General features: G+C 39.1%; 1 protein-coding gene across 1 annotated transcript; it reads right to left on the bottom strand.

Moving 5' to 3' along the window:
* Nucleotides 1-1,106: 1,106 nt before the first annotated feature.
* mtf2 (metal response element binding transcription factor 2) lies at nucleotides 1,107-16,432 on the bottom strand. The gene is made up of 15 exons (XM_052134780.1): nucleotides 16,222-16,432; nucleotides 15,496-15,697; nucleotides 15,322-15,403; nucleotides 13,152-13,244; nucleotides 12,975-13,075; nucleotides 10,566-10,714; nucleotides 10,193-10,288; nucleotides 10,032-10,100; nucleotides 8,491-8,614; nucleotides 8,326-8,393; nucleotides 8,046-8,216; nucleotides 7,820-7,922; nucleotides 7,650-7,708; nucleotides 7,438-7,545; nucleotides 1,107-3,608 (listed from the first exon to the last, which is right to left on the bottom strand). The coding sequence occupies exons 1-15, from the start codon at nucleotides 16,224-16,226 to the stop codon at nucleotides 3,224-3,226; spliced, it is 1,815 nt and encodes a 604-aa protein (XP_051990740.1). The 5' UTR covers nucleotides 16,227-16,432; the 3' UTR covers nucleotides 1,107-3,223.
* Between the last annotated feature and the right edge of the window lie 5,465 nt (nucleotides 16,433-21,897).

The raw sequence follows: 21,897 nt of genomic DNA, 5'->3' as shown, positions 1-21,897 counted from the left end.
AGTTGATTGGCTGATAGTGCAAAGCGTCCTCAACAGTCGTGACGTAGTGCTGACGTCATAGGCCCGCGAATGATAGCGCGAAATTAGAACCGCAGTTTGACATTTTATGCTATATGACTAATTAATTAGTTACTTAGGTATTCATACTATTGTTGTTCACGTATATATTAATATCATATTGGCACATAACATATTTTTTTATTTTAGTTTGATGTGGTTAAAGGAATATTCCCGATTCAATGCAAGTTCAATATAACACCATTTGTGACATAATGTTGATTACCACACACACTCACACAAATCGTCCCTACTTTTCTTTAAAAAATAAAAAAACAATTTCGGTTACAGTGAGGCATTTGTAATAGAAGTGAATGGGGCCGATTTTTGGAGTGTTTAAAGGCAGAAGTGAAGCTTAATTTTATATTTAAAAAAAAAAAAGCACATTAAATTCTCTGTACGTGATTCTGTCATTTTAGTGTTTGTTGACATTACATGGTCATGGCAATGAAGTTGTAAAATTGGCTATAACTTTAAGGTAAGTGATTTATTACATTAAAAGCATGTTAACACACATGTTGTTTGACTTATCATGGCTATTCTTTTGAAACAGTGAGTATTTTAATGTTTACAAATTGGCCCCCATTCACATTAAAAGTGCCATCATCCCCCCCAGGGACAGGTCGTAATACAAATTTGTGGTAATCAACATTACGCCACAAATTGTGTTATATTGAACTTGCATTGAATCGGGAATATTCCTTTAACCACATCAAACTAAAATAAATAAAAACTAATTTGAGAGGGAAAACAAAAATCTCTGTTGACATCTTTGAGCTGTTGGCATCCTTTTCCCACTTTCTAGCAATTAATTTTAGCAAGCACAATACCAATAATTTGAGCTCAAACATAATTTTATTTTTTTAAACTAACTTTCACTACAAGTGGTCATTTAGCAGACCCCTTTTATTCAAAATAACTTACAGTACACATTTTACAGGAGACAATCCCCAAGTGCCTTCCTGAAGGGCACAGTAGTGGTGAACCTACACACCACTAGACTTGATGCAAAATATCTCTGAAGGCCTTTCACACATGGACAGGTACACCAAGTTTTAAGATCTTTATTCTTTGGCTAAAGGAGCCTGCTCAAAGCCAGTACAATACAAAGCAAGCTTTACTAACACTGGTACGCCAACTGAAAGAAAAAAAAAAAAGATTCATACACAACATAACAAGAGCTTAATATTTGTTCATTGTTATCAAAATTAGGAGGTATTACTGTTGAATTCTAACACTTGCCTAATACCAATACTACTTCCAACCTCTGCAAGTGGTTAGAAAATGTTCTGGAGTACAGGGCATTCTCAGGTAAAAAACTAAAAATAAACAAAAAGAGTTTCCCACCTCAGTTGAACTTGAAAATTTAAATAAAACTAAAATTAGGACCATAGAATGGTATATAAAATACAAAACTGAGAACTGATAATCTCATTTAATTTCTTGCAGAACATTTGAATATCAGATCAATATAAAATCTTACAGTGAAGTTGCAAAAACTATCCTGAGTTCTTTCGTGAATGGACAATTTGTTAACGTACACTGCTGTTTGAAAGCAATAAATAGAACCACAATAATAAAAAAAAAGCCTGAGTCAATTGTAACAAAAATATTGCTGCTGTTTTCTGATTGTAAGGTGAAGCTGAAGAAAAATGCACAGATCCATTGAATTAATTGCATAGTATAAAAAAATAGTAAACAAAGACTACCCTCTCAAAAATAAAAAATTATATTTAAAATAGATTTACAGATTATTAAAAAAAAGGGCTCTTGCCTAAAATCTTTAGAACTTAAATTCACGTGGCAGCTATCAACAGCTGAAAAGATTTATAAGAGATATAAGGAGACGTCTTAATGCTGCCACTCTCAGTCATGTAGAAAAATGAAACTCACAGGAGACAAAATTGTTAACAAAATCTTAAATTAGCCAATTGTGAATGTGTATTGTTTCACAAATGGCTAAGATCTATTAATGCAGTTGATACATTTTAATTTTGTTTTGTGATTTTTAAATGAATAGTATATAAAAAAAAAATTATTCTCTCATTATTTAGTCTCATGCCATCCCAGATGTGGATGACTTTCTTTCTTCTGCTAAACAAAGATTTTTAGAAGAATATCTCAGCTCTTTTAGTCTATACAATGCAAGTGAATAGTGACCAGGAATTTGAAGCTCAAAAATGAACATAAAGGAAGCATAAAAGTAATCCGTAAGACACTAGTTGTTTAATATATGTCTTCTGTGATGCACTCACTTTGGGTGAGAAACAGATCAATATCTCATCCTTTTTTTACTAGAAATCCTTCAGAATGTGAAACTGGATATTTACAATTAAAAAGGCCTTAAATATTGAGTTTTTTCTCACCCACACCTATTAAATTTCTTCTGATGACATTGATTAAACAACTGAAATCATATAGATTGTTTTTATGCTACCTTTATTTGCTTTTTGGAGCTTCAAAGTTCTGGACACCATTCACTTGCACTGAAAGGATCTAGAGCTGAGATATTCTACCAAAAAAATCTTCATTTGTGTTCAGCGGAACAAAGTTATACACATCTGGGACAGCATAAGGGGGAGGAAATAATGAGAGAATTTTCATTTTTGGGTTAATTATCTCTTTAATGTCAAATGGTTTCATTTTGTCACAAAATTAATCCGCTAGGTCATTTAAATGGAAAATAGGATGAGAGCATATGTGCAATCAAATGAAATGTAAATAAAAGTGCCCCATCCACAATAGCTCTCTCTCTCCTTGGCAATTTGAGCTAAGAAAGGTTTTGACTGAATAAGGAAAACAAGCAGCATACATAGTATGTTTCACAACCCTTTTAAGGCACCTGTACATTAGGAGGCAAAAAGAAAGGACTTGAGTTATTTTGACATAGCAGAATTGATTAGGTCTTCAAACTGAAATTCTGACCACCTCTAATTTGTCAATCCAGTCCATGTGAAGTTAGTCCATTTGAATTTTCACAGAGACAGTCGCATACACAGAACACTTTGAAGTCCCATCTCAAACAGCTCAGTCAATCATGTACATTGTCACATTCACTGCTCTCACTTCCATATGCATAACATTTTTACTGTCACAAAACTACATTACTCCACATTACTGGTGGCAAACTAGACATTCACCAGGTGTGACCAATCCCTTAACCAGTTCAGGAGGCTGTTACCCCCTCCCATTCCACCAAGTACTGTACTTTGCCATCATGAGTGACGCGGCGGGCCAGCACACGGTATTTCTCACCGCAGGCCAATCGACCTGCAGCACCGAAGTAAGTGCTGATAGAGGTCTTCAGTTGGCTGAGCTGGGTGTCAGGGTTCAGTCCCTGCATGATATCCATGCTGCTGTAGAGGCAGGAGGGAAGGGGACTGGGCTCAGGGACATTGTTGCTGGGTTGTGGTTCTAGGTTGCAGGGCAGAGGAATCTCAGGATTTGGCGGCTGCTGTGCTTGTCGCGGACGTCCCCGACGCCTCTTCAGTGGAGGCTGCGTGATGGTGGGCCAGAGGCATCCAGTGCGTGGACCACTTTGACTGCCCAAGCTAGATTGCAGAAAATGAAAGATACATTTGGCAAATATCATGCTAAAATCACTGAATTCTGCTCATATAAAAAATTATCATTAACATGTGAGCCACTGTAAACAAGCTTCTCAGCACAATTGAACATGCAACAGATGTCAATATTTTCAGTGAAAAATGTGAAAAATTTTAAGTTCTCTCTCACCAAAAACCTATTGTACGCCTTCAGAATAAAGTTCGTTCTATTGTGTTTTTGCAGAGACAGATAACTAAGGTGGGTAGGAAAGGCAGATAACTGCGAGCCAGGGCTATCAACTGGTCAGGAGGGGACAATACCCTCAGGCCACAAGAAAAAAATAAAAAATATAATAAATAATTAATTCGATCTGTATTACCACCATCGGGCCAATAGCCCAGTAGCATTGCCCTAAAACCTCTCCTTAATACGCGCAAGCCCAGATGGTATTAGTGCTAGAAATAAAGTATTTTTTAGCCCAAGTAAGCTGCATTTTAATTACCACAGAAGCAAGTCAGGCCTTAACTATCACCAAAATGCAGAATGAGACGTTTGTGTCTGAAAGCGCTTTTCATGTGGAGATCAAAGTGCCGCTTGATGCTGACGCAAATCATGACCCTTCACGATTGCTGTAACAAAGCAGATACCCAGTCTACCGGCAGATTAATATTGTGGAGGATGAGAGTTTAAAAAAATGTAATGCCCATTGCAATGAATATGCAACATATGGGGAAACTAGATCTTTCAGTTAGTCAAAATCTCACTTAGACTTTGGGAAACGTTCAATTTTACTTCAATTGGTGATATTTTAGTGCATTTCTATCTTTATACTGTGGAAGGCTTTGTTTGGAAAATGTTAATAATGCATTATTACATGTTTCCTAATTTCCTAAAATGGAAATAAATGCATTTTGACAGGAAAAGTATACAGTGCATTCAGAAATTATTCAGACCCCTTTATTTTTTTTACATTGTTATGTTGCAGCCTCATGATAAAATCCTTTAAATTATAATTTTTTTTCACATCAATCTACACTCCATACACCCTATTGACAAAGCAAAAAACTTTGCAAATTTATAAAAATTAAAAAAAAAGTATTCAGACTCTTAACTCAGTAATTATTTGTTGCACCTTTGGCAGCAATTACAACCTCAAGTCTTTTTGGGTATGATGCGACAAACTTTACAGATTTTTTGACATTCTTCTCTGCAGATTACGTCCAGCTCTATAAAGTTGGATGCGTCCGTCTGTGGATAGCCATTTTCAGGTCTTTTCAGATACGTTAGATAGGGATCAAGTCCTGGCTCTGGCTGGGCCACTCAAGAACATTCACAGAGTTGTCCTTAAGCCACTCTTGCATTGTCTTGTTTGTGTGCTTGACTATCCTGTTGGAAGGTGAACCTTCAGCCCAGTCTGAAGTCCTGAGTGCTCTTGACCAGGTTTTCATTAAGGATATCTCTGTATTTTGCTGTGTTCAGCTTTCCTTCAACCCTGACCAATCCCCCAGTCCTGCCACTGAAAAATACCACCCACAGCATGATTATGCTACCACCACCATACTTCACCGTAGGGAGAGTATTTTGCAGGTGATGAGTGGTGCCTGGTTTCCTACAGACATGGCACATGTAATTGAGGCCAAACAGTTTCATCTTCGTTTCATCAGACCAAAGAATCTTGTTTCTCAGTCTGAGAGTCCTTTAGGTGTTTTTTCTACATGTCTTGCACTGAGGAGAGGCTTCCATCTGGCCACTGTGCCATAAAGCCCAGATGGGTGGAGTGTTGCAGTGATAGTTGTGCTTCTGCAAGTTTCTCCCATCTCCACACATGATCTCTAGAGCTCAATCAGTGTGACCATTGGGTTCTTGGTCACCCCTCTTACCAAGGCCGTTCTCCCCCCGAATGCTCAGTTTGGCAGGGTGGCAAGTTCTAAGAAGAGTTCTGGTTGATCCAAACTTCTCCCATTTAAGAATTGTGGAGGCAACTGTGCTCTTGGGAAACTTTAATGCAGCTGACATTATTTGAAGCCTTCCCTGAATCTGTTAATCTACACAATCCTGTCTCTTAGCTATGCTGTCAGTTCCTTTGACTTCATGGCTTGGTTTTTGTTCTGATATGCATTTTCAGCTGTGAGACATTTTATAAACAGGTGTGTGCCTTTCCAAATAATTTCCAATCTATTGAATTTGCCACAGGTGGAATCCAATCAAAGTGTAGAAACATCACAAAGAGGATCCAGAGAAAAGGGACGCACCCGTGCTAAATTTCAAGTGTCATAGCAAAGGGTCTGATTAATTGTATTAAAGTGATATCAGTTTTTTGTTCGTTTTTTTATTAATTTGCAAATATTCTTTTTTGTCTCATCATTATGGTGTATGGAGTAAAGATTGATGTGAAAAAAAATATTTAAAGCATTTTAGCATAAGGCTGCAACATAACAAAATCTGAAAAAAATTAAAGGGTCTTAATACTTTCTGAATGCACTGTATATAGTGTAAAATTACAAATTACAAAAAATTACCGTAATTTCCGGACTATAAGCCGCAACTTTTTTCCCACGCTTTGAACCTCGCGGCTTACACAATGACGCGGCTAATATATGTATTTTTCCCGCTTTCAAATTTTATAAAAAAAAACAAAAAAAAAAAAAAACATTCTGTGATGTGCTCAGTTTTTTGGCGGCGTGAAGCTTTCATTAGACCAATGAAATTGCCGAACGGGTTAAGGTCAAAACAACTTATTTTGTTTACTGTTTAGATTAAATCGAGCGCGCTCAAACTTCCCATCACTCTGATTACGGTAGTAATTTTGTCACCCTCACCATGGCAAAGACATGGAGAAACGCATATGATGCTGCTTTCAAGTTGAAGGCGATTGATCTGGCTGTTGCACGGGAGCTTGGTCTTAATGAGTCGATGATAAGACGTTGGAAACAGCAGCGTGAGGAATTGACTCAGTGCAAAAAGACAACTAAATCTGAGGTTATTCAACTCCGACACCGAAGGAGATGACTTCAGTGGTTTCAGTGCACAGGACGAGGAAGATAGTGACCAATGACTTGGTAGGCTACTGTTTACTGCTAATGTTTTATTACAAGCCGTGTGTGGCAGCGGGGGCGTGGTCAAGCGCCCATCCGGGAGAGAAAAGCTGTAAGGGCGCTTACACCTGCGCTTAAATTATGTCTAACACCGGTGTCTAATTTCAAGTGCCCTGCTTCACGTGTCCTTCTTGGGAAAACTGTCACACGGGCACCAGTGTGACAGTTTTCAGTAGGGCACTTGACGTTCCAGGTAAGGCTTTTAATGGCCACAGCAATGTTTACAATCAATTTTATAAAGTTTCTCAATTCTTCTATGCGCCAACACTAGACTGACGTGTGTCACTTTCTCAGCTCTGTGGCTGCTGCCTTTTTATGCCGCTCTCCCCATGCTTACTGAAATTAGACACCGGCGTTAGACATAATTTAGCTCAGGTGTAAGCGCCCTTACCGCTTTTCTCTCCCGGACGGGCGCTTGACCACGCCCCCGCTGCCACACCGTGTTTCGTTAAAGCCTATTTATTTTTGTTACAAGCCTGAGTAAAGTTCATTTGTTTCAATGTACCGGTAGGCACCTGCGGCTTATAGACAGGTGCGGCTTATTTATGTTCAAAATAATATTTTATTTAAAAATCAGTGGGTGCGGCTTATATTCAGGTGCGCTCAATAGTCCGGAAATTATGGTATGTGATTAATCGCAATAAAATGTTTTATTGACTGACAGAACTATTTCTTATATATGACAGAAGAACAAGAATTTAATCCACAGTGATCCATCATTTTGATGATGAAATGGTACCTGGACTGTCTTGAGATGGTGGTTGAGGTAGTTTCACTGGTGCTGGTGCCACCAACAGATTCAATATCTGAGGTACTTGATGAAGGCAACGATTTTTCCCTTTTGGCACTACACACACACACACACACACACAAAATCTTAATTATGATTTTTTTTTATCAGTTTATAATTTTGTCATTTCAAATACCATAAAATGGATTTTTGTGTCTAACCTTTTTGAGGCCATCAGGTCCAGTGAGTTATTGTTTAGAGTTGGAAACTTCACATCATTCTAGATTTAATAAAGTTTAGAAACAAACATTTTCTTATAAATTTCCAAATGAATTAAGCTGAAAAGCTTTTTGGACTAATGAAAAAACAACCACTGCATCCACTTCTTTACCTGTGCCAAAATTTCACTTGATCTTCTCAGTTTGGCTAATGTCTCTAAGGAGTGTGTGCGATGTTTCCTCTTTTCTTTCTTCACTGATCCATTAGTGACAGTGCTAAAACAATTACGATATAGGAAATAAAAAAAATGCTTAATTTAGTATTTTGCAACATTGAATAAAATGCACTTTCTGCTGCTCACTGTAGGGCTTTTGAGAAGAATATGAGTGATGAATAACCTGGTTAATTGAGGGGGTTTGGTGGCCTTCCGGCCTTTGATCTTGATCTCGTGGGATGCTTTTTCCTGCTCTTGGTCTAACTGGATATCTGAGCTCTGGGGGGCTGGTGGGAAACGAATCCGTAATCCAAATAGGTGCTTCTTTTTCTTTATCTCCTTCCCTGACATGAACCTGGAAGCCATTAGTCCAAAAGGACAGAGAAATTTATCAAAACCAGTTTACTGAAGCTCTGCTGCATCAATGTAAAATGTCTATGATGGATATATAAAGCAAAACACACATGTTGAGGTTGCTGTTCAGTGCTTCCAGAATGCATTCATATCGGTCTGCTCTTGGGGTGTCTGCAAGCTGTGAGTACAAAGCGATAAATGTCACAGAGTGTCATTAACACCAGTTGATTTATTAATTCATTAGCAATCAAGAAATCCACAGGATATATTAATACCTCGCCAAGCTGTAGCCTGTCCCAGTTATCACTGATGTAAGCCATCAGTTCCAGCTCTGAGTCAAAGTATTTCTTTTTATGAATTACACTCAGGTTATAAAGGCTCAGGTGTGCAATATCTACCCTGTGAATAAACAGACAACATACATGATGGGAAACACAACTTCTCTATAAAACTATTGAATACAAGACTTCAGGAGCAAATTTAGTGATGCTTGAGGCAAAAATCATTAGAATTATTGCTCACACCAAAAAATTAACTATTGCGTAACTCATCCAACACCTTTTGTGCTATGTTAATAATACCTTGGATCATATGACTTGTTAAAAAGGTGTGCCATTACTATTCTAAGTGATCAAACTTGTGATTTTCACCTGACAGATGATAAAACAGGTGTAAAAAAACTCCAACATACTTGCATGAAAAGAAGGATTCAAGGCATATCTAATCGGGGTTGGGTAAAAATATAAATTTTCCGATGCATCACGATCTTCATTTGAACAATCTCGATATTGTTTCTTAAATCCCAAAATCAAACTTTTACTCTATGCACAGCCCTCTACAACAATGAGATGAAATCACTTGCATCTGCAACCAAATTTTGCACTATGTGATTAAAATTTATATATTTGGCAAATGGCAGGTAAAGGTTCAGATTTCACTCACGAGTAATTGTGTAGTATAATGGCAGAGTATTCAGCAGCGAGATCCTTTCAGTGTGTGTTGAGAGTAAAAGTTGTTCCGCATAATGCATGTCCAAAGACGAGAGCCACGCAACCGACTGTTGTTAAATAAAGTCTCTGTTAATACCCTATCGGTTCTCTACTGTCAGGTGTTCAAAAACAACAACAAAAATTACTATTTAAGTATTAAATATTTAATTTAGTCTCTCGTTAACATGCTCTCATTAAAGACACTCTATACAGAAATGCCAGTTTTCTTATAGAGACAGTACCGGTTTTGGCACGTGTTCAACAAACTAATGTAAATACTTGTAAACAGAACACGTTATGCAATTAAACAATAAACATGTAACAAAACAACTATATATGAAATATAATATATTTTGTATTGTATCTTATGTATTGAATACATGGATGTTCATTTTTAAAAAGCCAAAATGTGACCAAAATGTTGAAAAGCTAATAACATATAATATGATAAGTTAATATTTTTGTAATGTACCTAGTTAGAAGGTCCCCTTTATAATTAACATCATAAGCTGGGAGTGAATTCCTTTCATATGTAAGCAAAAGGGACATTATACCCCTATGAATCGATAGTGAATCAAACCGCAAGCTTGTGAATCAGAATTGAATCGAGAAATCTGTATCAATACCCAGCCCTAATATCTAAGGACAAAAATTTACTTTAGCAAGAAACCAACCACTCAGAGCACCCTAGCAACCATTTAACAATACCCTAGCTATCACCTAGAACAACCTGGCAAATGCATAGCAACACCCTAGCACCATGGTGGCGAGTTTTGCACCGACAAGCCCTCACATTTTATTTTTCAGAAAATCTAGTTTTAACTCACCATCTCAAAGGCAGGCGTTTGAGGTACTCTGGTCCACTATTACAAACTGAACAAATAAACTGATAGAACCTGAGAAGAAAAGACGTAAAATCATTACACATCAAGACTTTGTACTTATTTTTGTATGGTTTTATTTAAATAATTTGAGAGCTATTCTCCACCTGTCTCCATACAGCATTGGCTTCTGAAAACACTGGATGCAGGCTTCATGAAACCACTGCTTACACTTACTACACTGCAGCATCTTTAGAAACCAACTGTAGAGGAAAAATGCAGTCTTTAGATTTAGCCTGTGGGCATTATTCTCTTCCCACAATACTCTGCAATTTATGATACAGCACTGGATACAGTTTATCTTAAACAATCAAATACACCTCAACAGCTCAACAATGAAGAAAATCATACTATGGAAAATTTGATTAAGCCATTCCATTCTTGCATTCTTCAAAGTGTTATAAAAGACAACATACTCAGCACTAAATTATAATGCATAACACAACTCTTTGCGATATCGTTTTAGCGCATTCAACTCACTCTCCAGGCCCCCCACAGTAGCAGTAGCATTGCTGAATGTTTGTCTTGTGGCCCTGGTCCCACACCAGATCTTCCAGGGCATAGGGCAGGGACTGCTTCATTTCCTGCAGAGCTTTGGCATTTGGACCCTTCTTCAGTGCACCGCCTCTCTATAATATTAGAGATACATCAACAATAATATATGATACAGTGCATTAAGGAAGTATTCAAACCACTTTATCTTTTCACGTTTTGTTATGTTGCATCCTTATGCTAAAATGCTTTAAACGATTTATATTTTCACATAAATCTACACTTCATATAGAGCTGGCAGCCTGGCCAAACTGAGCAATCTGAGGAGAAGGGTCTTGGTAAGAGAGTTGACCAAGAACCCAGTGGTCACTCTTGTTAAGCTCCAGAAATCATATGTGGAGATGGGAGAAACTTGCAGAAGGACAACTATCACTGCAACACTCCACCGATCTGGGCTTTATGGCAGAGTGGCCAGATGGAAGCCTCTCCTCAGTGCAAGACACATAAAAAAAGCACCTAAAGGACTCTCAGACTGTGAGAAACAAGATTCTATGGTCTAACCTATTAGTCAGTTACTTCCAGCAAAATCTGAAGCTGATGCAATCACATTGGAATGCAAACGTTTCTCATGATTCAGAGTAAGCTAGCCCCATTTTGCAAAAAATAAAAAATACTTTAGGCAGAATTTAAATCATCCCACTCAAGAAGGTTCATGCTATTGATACCTACCTTACAGTAGAGGCGTGTATCTTCACTGGCCTCACGATTCGATTCAAAGTGTAACGATTAGATTATAAAAGATTCTCGAGGCGCCTTGTCCTTTAATTTCTTTATTTTTCAGTTTCTTGGGAAAAAAAATGTTTTGCACTATTTTCCCCCATTCAGCTTTATATTTAACAGCTATTTTAAAAAATCAGAATGTGTCACATTCCATAAACTGGCCTTTTACATTCAGTATGATCTGTGAACAAAACATCCACAAGATTAAATAAATGGTTCTATAGTTTAAAAGAATATCTCAGTTTTTCAGTTTCTTTCTTTAGAACCTTATAAAACAATCTCTTAAAAGCACAAACTGAAACACACTGAATACCATTACTTCAACTGATTATATAATTTTTTTGTAAATCATTTAATAGTATTTAATTATTATTTAAAATTAATCTATGCCATCCTATTCATTTTCATTTATAACCACAAATGGAAGTTGCTGGTCCAGGATGAGAGATATATCTGCTTCTATGAGTGCAGCTGTCAGCCTCTCCTCACCTGCACAGATGATAGTAAAGTGGTTTAAATAGCACAGTTGATGCTTCAGAAATATATCAAGCGTCTTGTATGTACTGTTCCATCTGTTTGCTCTGTGAGTAGAAGTCACACGACCCTGTCGCAAAAGCTACGATGGATTTCAAACTTTTATCATCAGGTGTGCGCACTATTGCCAGTCACTCACTTGTCTGGACAAAGTAAAAGCCAATGAAATCGAGAGTGCGCAAGAGTAGAGAAAGGCATACGGGGTTAAAAAAAAAAAGAAAAAATAAGAATTAAATTAAAACATCAACATCTCCCGAACCGCTGCCTCGTCATTATGTTCTTCTGTGTTTTCCCCCATTGGGTGCAAATCAGTGCAATTATGGGTGCAAGCTCGTCCTTTATGTTGTTTGTTGGCTTGTTATCATGAATAAACTCTCCTAGTGCTATGTGCATGTATTTGTGAAAGAATGACGGGATCGTAGTTTCATTCGTGCACAAATGGTCATGTGTTTGATACAGCTGGTCTGCAAACAGTCGTGTATGTGCACTTCACTTTAGTGTATGCACTTAACTTGCGTCTTTGTTTCCACATCTGTCATTGGGCACACCACTGCTCTGCCGTATTTCTGATTCTTTTGAGAATCAATTCAGAATCTTTTGAGTATGAATCACGATGCATTGCTGAAATGATTTCCCCCCCCACCCCTACCTTACAATTTAAGCCAGTAATTGCAGATGTACCACACAAGTCAAGGTAATGTGTTTTACTTAAGCTGTCTACTTACTAAAAAGCAAGTATGATGACATATCAGAGAAACTGGCTAGTATATAATGCCGTTTTCTCTCCCCATTGCCATCATGAGAAAATATAGTAAATGTTATGGTCCACGTTTGTTGCAACGGTGTCAGGAATAAGATTAAATGCTAAACTTACAGGCCTCTTACAGGCAGTTCAATTTATAAAAACACTAGGTGTGTAGGTGTTCTTGACATGTCCAAACATATCCTGTCTGCATGTTGCAAACACTGCACATAATTGCAAGAGGGACATTGTGAAATGAACTGGCTGCTAGACACCTACAGCGTTTATGGATTTTATTAATAAAAATGACTTCAGTTGGAGTGAATATGGCATCAACAAACCTTTGTTGTTGTGGCAAACACGCACTGTCGGCAGAGCCATTTGTCATCAGAGGCAATGACACCGGAGTCTATTATGGGGGCATGGCACAGTTGATGGTATCCTGCAGAAAAGTTATCATCAGTGATGGATTTTGAATCACAATCCCTAAAATGACTCAAATAGTGAGGACAGCCTACCTTGTCCACATTTGTCACAAATGACTATTTCATTGGGAGGCTCGGAGCTTTCATTCTGGCATATGGAGCAGAGCATCTCTCCTCCACTGTCCCCTGAAACAGAGGGACAAACAAATAAACAAAAGAGCTGCTAGAACGGTTTCTAAACAGATGGAAGTGCTGAAAGTGCTAAAAACAGAAAATTTACTAAAAGAGAGTTTTACCCATCCTAATCAATACAAATTTTGCAATTATTACCAGTGCATGAAAACCAGATTAAGTAACAAGAGGAAAGATAGGTCACAACCATCAGTGATTTTTTGGTGTTCACACCTCAGTGAAATATGGTGTCTCTGCAAGTGCCACTTGAAACAAATATTGTCTGAAGATAAAACAATGACCACATTACTCATGTCATAAAACCTATTACTAGTGTGTGTGTGTATATATATATATATATATATATATATATATATATATAGACTAAGGCTGGGCGATATGACAGTGTGATGGTTAAGAGGTAGACCGATGTACGTTTTACATATTATTCTTGCCAATGGTTGCTTTTTGGATAGGTTTATTTGTTATTCCTCTGTGGCCAGCGCCGAAGGATTCAACAGTTAGCATGGCTTGGTTCTATTGTGGCCTCTAGAGGTGAAATAAAAACATTCACATGGGGATTTGCAGTTTCTAATTTTTTCCATTACTGATATGACAATGATTATGTTTGTTTTAGTGTTTGATAACCCATATTAGGGCCGATTCCCATTAACAAGCTCTTGATTCGATATCAATTCATAAGTGTACAGTATATTTCAGTTATAATATCCCTTTTGCTTACATATGAAAGAAATTATTTCCCAACTAATGCTGTTAATTATACAGTGGACCTTTGTTCTTGAAAGAAACTGATGCTTCTGTTCACCAGGCACACATTGAACAGGGTAATATTGGCAAAGAACTTAAATTCATCATTTACTCACCCCCATGCCATCCCAAATGTGTATGACTTTCTTTTTTCTGCAGAACACAAACAAAGTTTATCTCAGCTCTGTTGCTTTTTATAATGCAAATGAATGGTGATCAGACATTTGAAGTTCCAAAAATCACATAAAGGCCACATAAAAGTAATCCACATGACTTGTGTGGTTAAATCCATATCTTCAGAAGCGATATGATAGGTGTGAGTGAGAAACAGTTAAAAAAATTTGTAGGGGTTTTTAGTAAATCTCCTCTTTCACATTTTGAAAGTAATGGTGGAGATTTATGGTTTCTCACCCACACCTATCATATCGCTTCTGAAGACATGGAGTCGTATGGATTACTTAAATGTGGCCTTTATGGGATTTTTGGAGCTTCAAATGTCTTGCATTCACTTGCATTGTAAGGCTGATGAAAGAAAGTCACATCTGAGAATTTTCATTTTTTTATGAACTATCCCTTTTAAGACTGCATGGTAAATTATGAGAATGGTGGATGAATGAATAAAAGTTTGAAGTGTTTTGGTGTTGGTAGTAGAGACTGATCATTAGGTTTGTGAAATCGTGTCCTACAAGCAGCTAAATTAACTGACTGCTAAAATGCCTAAGGTGTCCTTGTTGCAAGTGAAAGTATCTTTTAAGCTTAACATTACTAAATAATAATGTAAGCTAAAATATGCCGTGATATATGATTTCGATCATACCACCCACCCAAAGTATAGACCCCTTTGTTGAATTGTTACCAAGAGATACATCGACAGATTCCACAGATACCTTCCCTATTCTCGTCTCCTGGATCGATGTGGGACTTACGGTTTGTGTAAGACCGGAGACTCTGCGGTCTGTCAACTGTCAGGGACAAATTAAGAGATAACTCAGGCTGAATAAAGGAGATAGGGAATAGAAACCAAAAAGGCGGCCAACTGCAAAACCACGAGTTAGGCGGCATGAAAGAAAGAAACAACAGCTGCAACATAACAGAATAACTGAAGCATCTATTAAAATTCTCAAAATCAAGAAGAAATATAAATGGAATTGGTATATAATGCTGTTACAGAGCAACAGCTGCAACACAAGTCAGTAAATCTAATTCTGAGTTCATGATAGGTCATCACTCATCTTGAAAAGCACCTGAGAGATTCTGTAAAGACTCATAAAGAGACATATCAGCATTGTACATCCATAATGAATGCAAAGCTATTGGCATTTACCTGTCTGAATGTCCTTCCAAAGAACCCAGGATTTAGACTGATCTTCAAAAATCACAAAGCAGCGATGCTTAAGTGTATCTATCTGTGGAAATCATATCAAAAGAGGTTCAGGTTACTTAAGCTAAAATTGAACAACTTTTTGGTGATATAAGGTAAAATACTGCTTACACACACCTTGGCAATATTGCCCAGGTAAAAGAGGCCATCTGACCATCGAGCCAGGACGTCCTGCCCCTCCTCAAACTTGCCGGCGAGCTTGGCCGTGTCGGTCAGCCCATCTTTCAGGGGAAATTGTGACAAGGGCACCGGTGACTTGTGTTGGCGATTTGGGGGTGATTTTTGATGGGAAGCCAGGTTATCTGAACTTGCCGAATCTCTGCCACAAATGCATGACAATCATGATTCAGTCACACTTTTGGTTGCACCAGACTAAAAAGTTATTGACCAGCCTCTACATCCCATGCAAAGGATTTCCAATTGTGTATTTTCACAAAAATAAATAAATTATACAAAATAAAATTATATATATGCTGAAAGATTAGAACTAGGCTGCACTTGTACAGGATCTAGAGGTATTTTACTGGTGAAATCTATTCGAGATCTTCTTTAAGACATACATCACTCTGCATTGGCTGGTCAGTGAAGCGCTGATACAGAATGAGAGCGATTACAAAAAGCCTCTTTTGTTAGCAGCATCGATGGACAAAGCTAACAAGACTTCTCATTCAAAACAATGGCTAATTAATCCCGCCAGGACAGTTTTGATACAGTGGAATAAAAAAAAAAAAGAGCCTCTTTCAGTCCAGTAATGTTTCCCTGCTGGTAAGCGATAGCTGAAATACCCAGCACACCCCCTGGTTACATTATACTGATATGTTTATTCCAGTCTGGATCTCTTACCTCATTCGGCCACTTTCCAGGGTAACAATATTTCACAAACACAAAGAACTACACCATGAACGAGCAACAGGAGCTCCGTTTCCGTCAAAACCGCTGTGAACCGAGGTTTTGTTTCTTTACAGAAATTAATCAAAAGCGTAAAGTATTTTTTTACACAACGATAAACGGATGATTTTGTTCGCTGGCTCTCGCCATTTTGGTTTCCCGCTGAGCGGCGGGTGCATTGTGGGAAGCGCTCCGCACGGACTCACTTTCCCTCACAAATTTGAAAAAGCGTTAGTGGGAGGATGTTTACCTCACTCACACCGTCACTTTACACTCTCCCTCCCATCACAGTGCAAGATTATACTTCCGCGTCTTTATTTTGTGATTTTACATGATATTTATACAGATTAGATTGATTATGTATTGAACGATCTATTCTATTGTGTATTTGGCTTCAGTAAACACAAGGAATATTCCGGGTTCAGTTAAGCTCAGTCGACAGCATGTGGTATATTGTTTATTAACACAAATATTAATTTAAATATTCCCTCATTTTCTAAAAAAATAAGTAAATAAACTCTGGTCTACAGTGAGGCACTTATAATGGAAGTGAATGGGGCTGTAAACATTCAAATAATCACTGTTTCAAAAGTATAGCCACAACAAATAAACAATATGTGTGTTAACATGATTTTCAGTGTGATACAATCGCTTACTAACCTCTTCTGTGAAAAGTAATTTTACAAGTCAGTGCCAAGACAACGTAAAGCTCTAAACCCTAAAACAGCAGCTCAAATAATGAACAGGTTTTTAACAGAATAATTAATTTAAGTGATTTTAGGGATAAGGTTCACAATTCCGCCTTTAAACCCTTCAAAAATAGTCTCCATTCACTTTCATTATGAGTGACTCATTGCAACCTTGATATTTTCTAAATAGTTTTAGAGCCAATAAACATTATGCCAAAATTGCTGTTGATTAATCTTAACTTGTATTGAGCCCGGAATATTCCTTTAACATATTTGCTTCACATTTCAATAAAAAATAAAAATGCGAAATTAAAATGTGATCTTTTCTTTATTACTGGATTTATTACATAATATGGTCATATGATTTCTGACCTCGTTTTTAATCAGTTGGTTTCAGATGCTTGAATAGACTGTGCAAGTGATAGGCCACATATGCTACATTCAACAGGTTGGCATTGTAAAGGTTTACTACTGAATTACAAAGGTGTATATTTCAAACACTGTTTGGCCTCCCAAGATAATTAAATGGATAGTGCACCCAAACCTGAAAATTACAATCTGCTGGATGTTGTTCTCTGCACCTCACTATGTTTCTACTGAGGATTCCTACGAATCTGCTCATGACCTACACAACGCACACACTCATCTACAAACACACTCTTCACGGATCTGCCCATTGTGCGGCTATGGCGCATACTCATCCACAAAACTCCTTCCCTCAATTGCAGCCAGTGCCAGGATCTCCAGTCTTCGCCAGCACAGTTAAAGTTATAATTTATTGTTAATAAATCCTTTGAACTATTCATCTGCTCATGGGTCTCTATGTCTCGATCTCCGACAAGGTGTGGGTCAGAAACAGATCAATATTTAAGTACTTTTTTTACTAAAAATATCCACTTTCACTTTCTGAAAGTGGAGATTTATTGTCAAAAAAGATTCAAATTTTGGTCAGATTCTCACTCAAAGTGATTGCATCACTTAGAAAATATATGGATTACTTTTATGCTGCCTTCATGTGATTTTCTGAGCTTCAAAGTTCTGGCCACTATTCACTTGCATTGTGTGGACCTACAGAGCTGAAATATTCTTCTCAAAATCTTAATTTGTGTTCTGCAGAAGATAGGAAGTCATACATATCTGGAATGACATGAGGGTTAGTATATGGTGAGAGAATTTAAATTTTTGTGTGAACTACTTCTGTCAGTCACACTTTAGGCAATGCAGCTGCTCTGTCTTCCGTTGTAGCCCAATCTCGGTTCAATTATTGTGAAATGTGAACAAATGAGCGTCCTTGCTATTGTTCTACATGAATCTGAATGAATGAATGAATGTTATATTTATATAGAGCTTTTCTGACACTACACTCAAAGCGCTTTACACAGTGAACAGGGGACTCTCCTCACCCACCACCAGTGTGCAGCATCCACCTGGATGATGTGACGCAGCCATAGTGCACCAGTACACTCACCACACACCAGCTATTGGTGGAGAGGAGAGTGTAGAGTTATAGAGCCAGTTATTGGATGGGGATTACTACATTAATCTGGTCAGACACCCACAGCTGCTTCTGCTGTAAAAATAGTTGGTTGATTGCAAACCAAATTTGCATTTGGAACCTCTATCCATCCATCCATCTTCAACCGCTTATCCGATGTCGGGTCGCAGGGGCAGCAGCTCCAGCAGGGGACTCCAAACTTCCCTATCACGAGCCACATTAACCAATTCTGACTGGGGGACCCAGAGACATTCCCAGGCCAGTGTGGAGATGTAATCTCTCCATCTACTCCTGGGTCTTCCCTGAGGCCTCCTCCCAGCTGGACGTGCCTGAAACACCTCCCTAGGGAGGCGCCCAGGGGGCAACCTTACCAGATGCCCAAACTACCTCAACTGACTCATTTCGACGCAAAGGATCAGCGGCTCTACTCAGAGCTCCTCACGGATGGCTGAGCTCCTCACCCTATCTCTAAGGGAGAAGCCCGCCACCCTTCTGAGGAAGCCCATTTCTGCCGCCTTTACTCGCGACCTAGTTGTTTCGGTCATGACCCAGCCTTCATGACCATAGGTGAGGGTAGGGACGAAAATTGACCGGTAGATTGAGAGCTTTGCCTTCCGGCTCAGCTCTCTTTTCATGACAAAGGTGCGATAGAGTGAGTATATATACCGCCCCCGCTGCCCCGATTTTCCGGCCAACCTCCCACTCCATTGTCCCCTCACTCGGGAACAAGACCCAGAGGTACTTGAACTCCTTCACTTGGGGCAATACCTCCTTCCCTACCCGGAGTACGCACTCCATCGGTTTCCTGCTGAGAACCATGGCCTCAGATTTTTTCACACTCGACTGCCAAGCGATCCAGTGAGAGCTGAAGGTCACGGACCGATGATGACATGAAGACTATATCATCTGCAAAAAGCACCGATGCTATCCCTAGCCCACCAAACCACACACCTTCCCCACCCCGACTACACCTCGATATCCTGTCCAGGAATATCACAAACAGGATTGGTGTCAAAGCGCAGCCCTGGCGGAGACCAACCGCCACATGGAACGAACTCGAGTTTGTGCCGAGGACACAGCTCTCACTTTGGACGTACAGGGATTGGATCGCCCTAAGAAGGGACCCCCCCACCCCGTACTCCCGCAGCACCTCCCACAGTCTCTCCCGGGGGACCCGGTCATACACCTTCTCCAGATCCACAAACCACGGATAGGCATACTCCCAGGTCCCCTCCAGGATCCTTGCGAGAGTTAAAGATCTGGTCCGTTGTTCCACGGACAGGACGGAACATGCATTGTTCCTCTTCAATCCGAGGTTCGACAATCGGCCGAACCCTCCTCTCCAGCACCTTGGAGTAAACTTCACCAGGGAGGCTGAGAAGTGTGATACCCCTGTAGTTGGCACACACTCTCTGATCCCCCTTTTTGAAGAGGGGAACAACCAACCCATTCTGCCACTCCTTAGGCACTGTGCCAGTGGAATTTATTGAATCCATGGAATGTTGAAGAGGCGTGTCATCCATGACACCCCCTCCACATCCAAAGCTTTCAGCATTTCTGGTCGGATCTCATCAATTCCCGGGGCTTTGCCACTGCGGAGTTGTTTGACTACCTCAGTGACCTTCCCCAGGGAAATAGAATCTGATCCCCCATCAGCATCTGGCTCTGCCTCTAGCATAGAGGGCTTGTTGGGATTTAGGAGTTCTTCAAAGTGTTCCTTCCACCACTCAATAACCTCCTTGTTTGAGGTCAACAGTGTCCCATCTTGTATATCATGTATACAGCTTTGATGGTTCCCCGTTTCCCCCTCCTAAGGTTTTCCAGAAGCACTTTGGTGTGGACCGAAAGTCCTTCTCCATGGCTTCTCTGAACTTTTCCCACACCCACTGCTTTGCCTCTCTCACGGCAGAGGCCGCAGCCGTTCGGGCCTGTCGGTACCTTGCAACTGCCTCTGGAGACCTCCGGGACAACAAATCCCAGAAGGCCTCTTTCTTCAGTCGGACGGCTTCCCTGACCACCAGTGTCCACCATGGTGTTCGAGGGTTACCGCCCCTTGCAGCAATGGAAGCTTTGAACATTGCCCACTCCGGTTCAATGTCCCCAACCTCCGCAGGGATGCCTGAAAATCTCCGCCGGAGTTGTGAGTTGAAGATCTGGTGGACAGGGGCCTCCTACAAACGTTCCCAGTTCATTTGGAACCTATGATTTAATAATATGTCTTTTTGTTTGTGAATGTTTAATGTTTGTGGTCTCTGCACATTACATGGCTGAAACTGCTATCAGAGTGTTTCTGCAATACTGCTTACATTTGGACAAGTATACCGCACTGCTTTGTGCTTTCCAATACCAATATTTGCCCCCTAGATTTTCCTTGTTCTCCACACAAAAACTTCTGATTGAGTCCAATCTGGTGAAAAGAAGTGAAAATACACTTTTGTCTAAGCTATTGCTTGTTGAAATGATGTGTTAATTGAAGCAGATAACATAGAAGTATTAAGGGTCATTTATGAGTGTACTGATACAGCAACAAAATAAAAATAATAATACAAATAAGACTTAGCCCTTTAAGATCCATAATCCAGATTTAAGCCTATCCAGCCTTGTGAAAGACTCACTTGGAGACCTTTGACCATGATTGCAACTCCATGACACAATTTTTTGCACACATTTCTTCTGTATATCCCCAATAAACATTAGCTACTATTCAAAATGATAGTTAATTTAGTGTATAAACTTTGACAAAAAATATGCATTATCCATCAGAAAGCCAGATTTAAATTAGAATAAATTCCACCAAACAAAACACATATGTCAAGTATCTCAGAAGTCATTACATAACACATTCAACAGAACTGAATTAATAAAAGGAACTGTTTTGCAAAACTGAAGGTATGAGAAAATGACTTACATGGAAGGAAAAAAAAAACACCAAAGATGATAGTTCAAAATACAGATCTAGATTTCAGTTTTCAAAGAAATATGTACCATATTTTGAGGCTCAAATTTGGACTGTTTACCACAACAGCAGTCAGAAACCATATACTAATATAACAAAAAAAAGACCCTGCTGAAAAGACCATCTAAAACCAGCCTAAGCTGGTTGGGTGGTTTTGGCTGGTCACCCAGCCTAGCCAGGCCGGTCAGTTGGCTTTAGACGGATTTTGAACACAGCTTGTCGTCTGGGAGAACAGCTAAGACCAGCTCAAGCCAGCTAAGATTAGCCTGACCAGCTAAAAAAAAAGATGTGTTCAAAACCCCTCTAAAACCAGCCTGACCAGCTATTTTAGCTGGTGTTTTCAGCAGGGATACACAGTCAGAGACAAATATTGTAACATACAGACACAAATGAAAACTTAAATTTTTTGATTCGAGGTGTTTACATTAGCAAATGATAACTCTCTAAATTGTATTAGCCTATGCAAATGTTATCATGTACAATTTTCATTA

This window comes from Xyrauchen texanus, chromosome 9, assembly GCF_025860055.1.
Source record: "Xyrauchen texanus isolate HMW12.3.18 chromosome 9, RBS_HiC_50CHRs, whole genome shotgun sequence".
Taxonomy (NCBI): Eukaryota; Metazoa; Chordata; class Actinopteri; order Cypriniformes; family Catostomidae; genus Xyrauchen; species Xyrauchen texanus.
The sequence above is the reverse complement of the archived record's forward strand: the minus strand, read 5'-3'. Positions and strand labels throughout refer to the sequence as shown.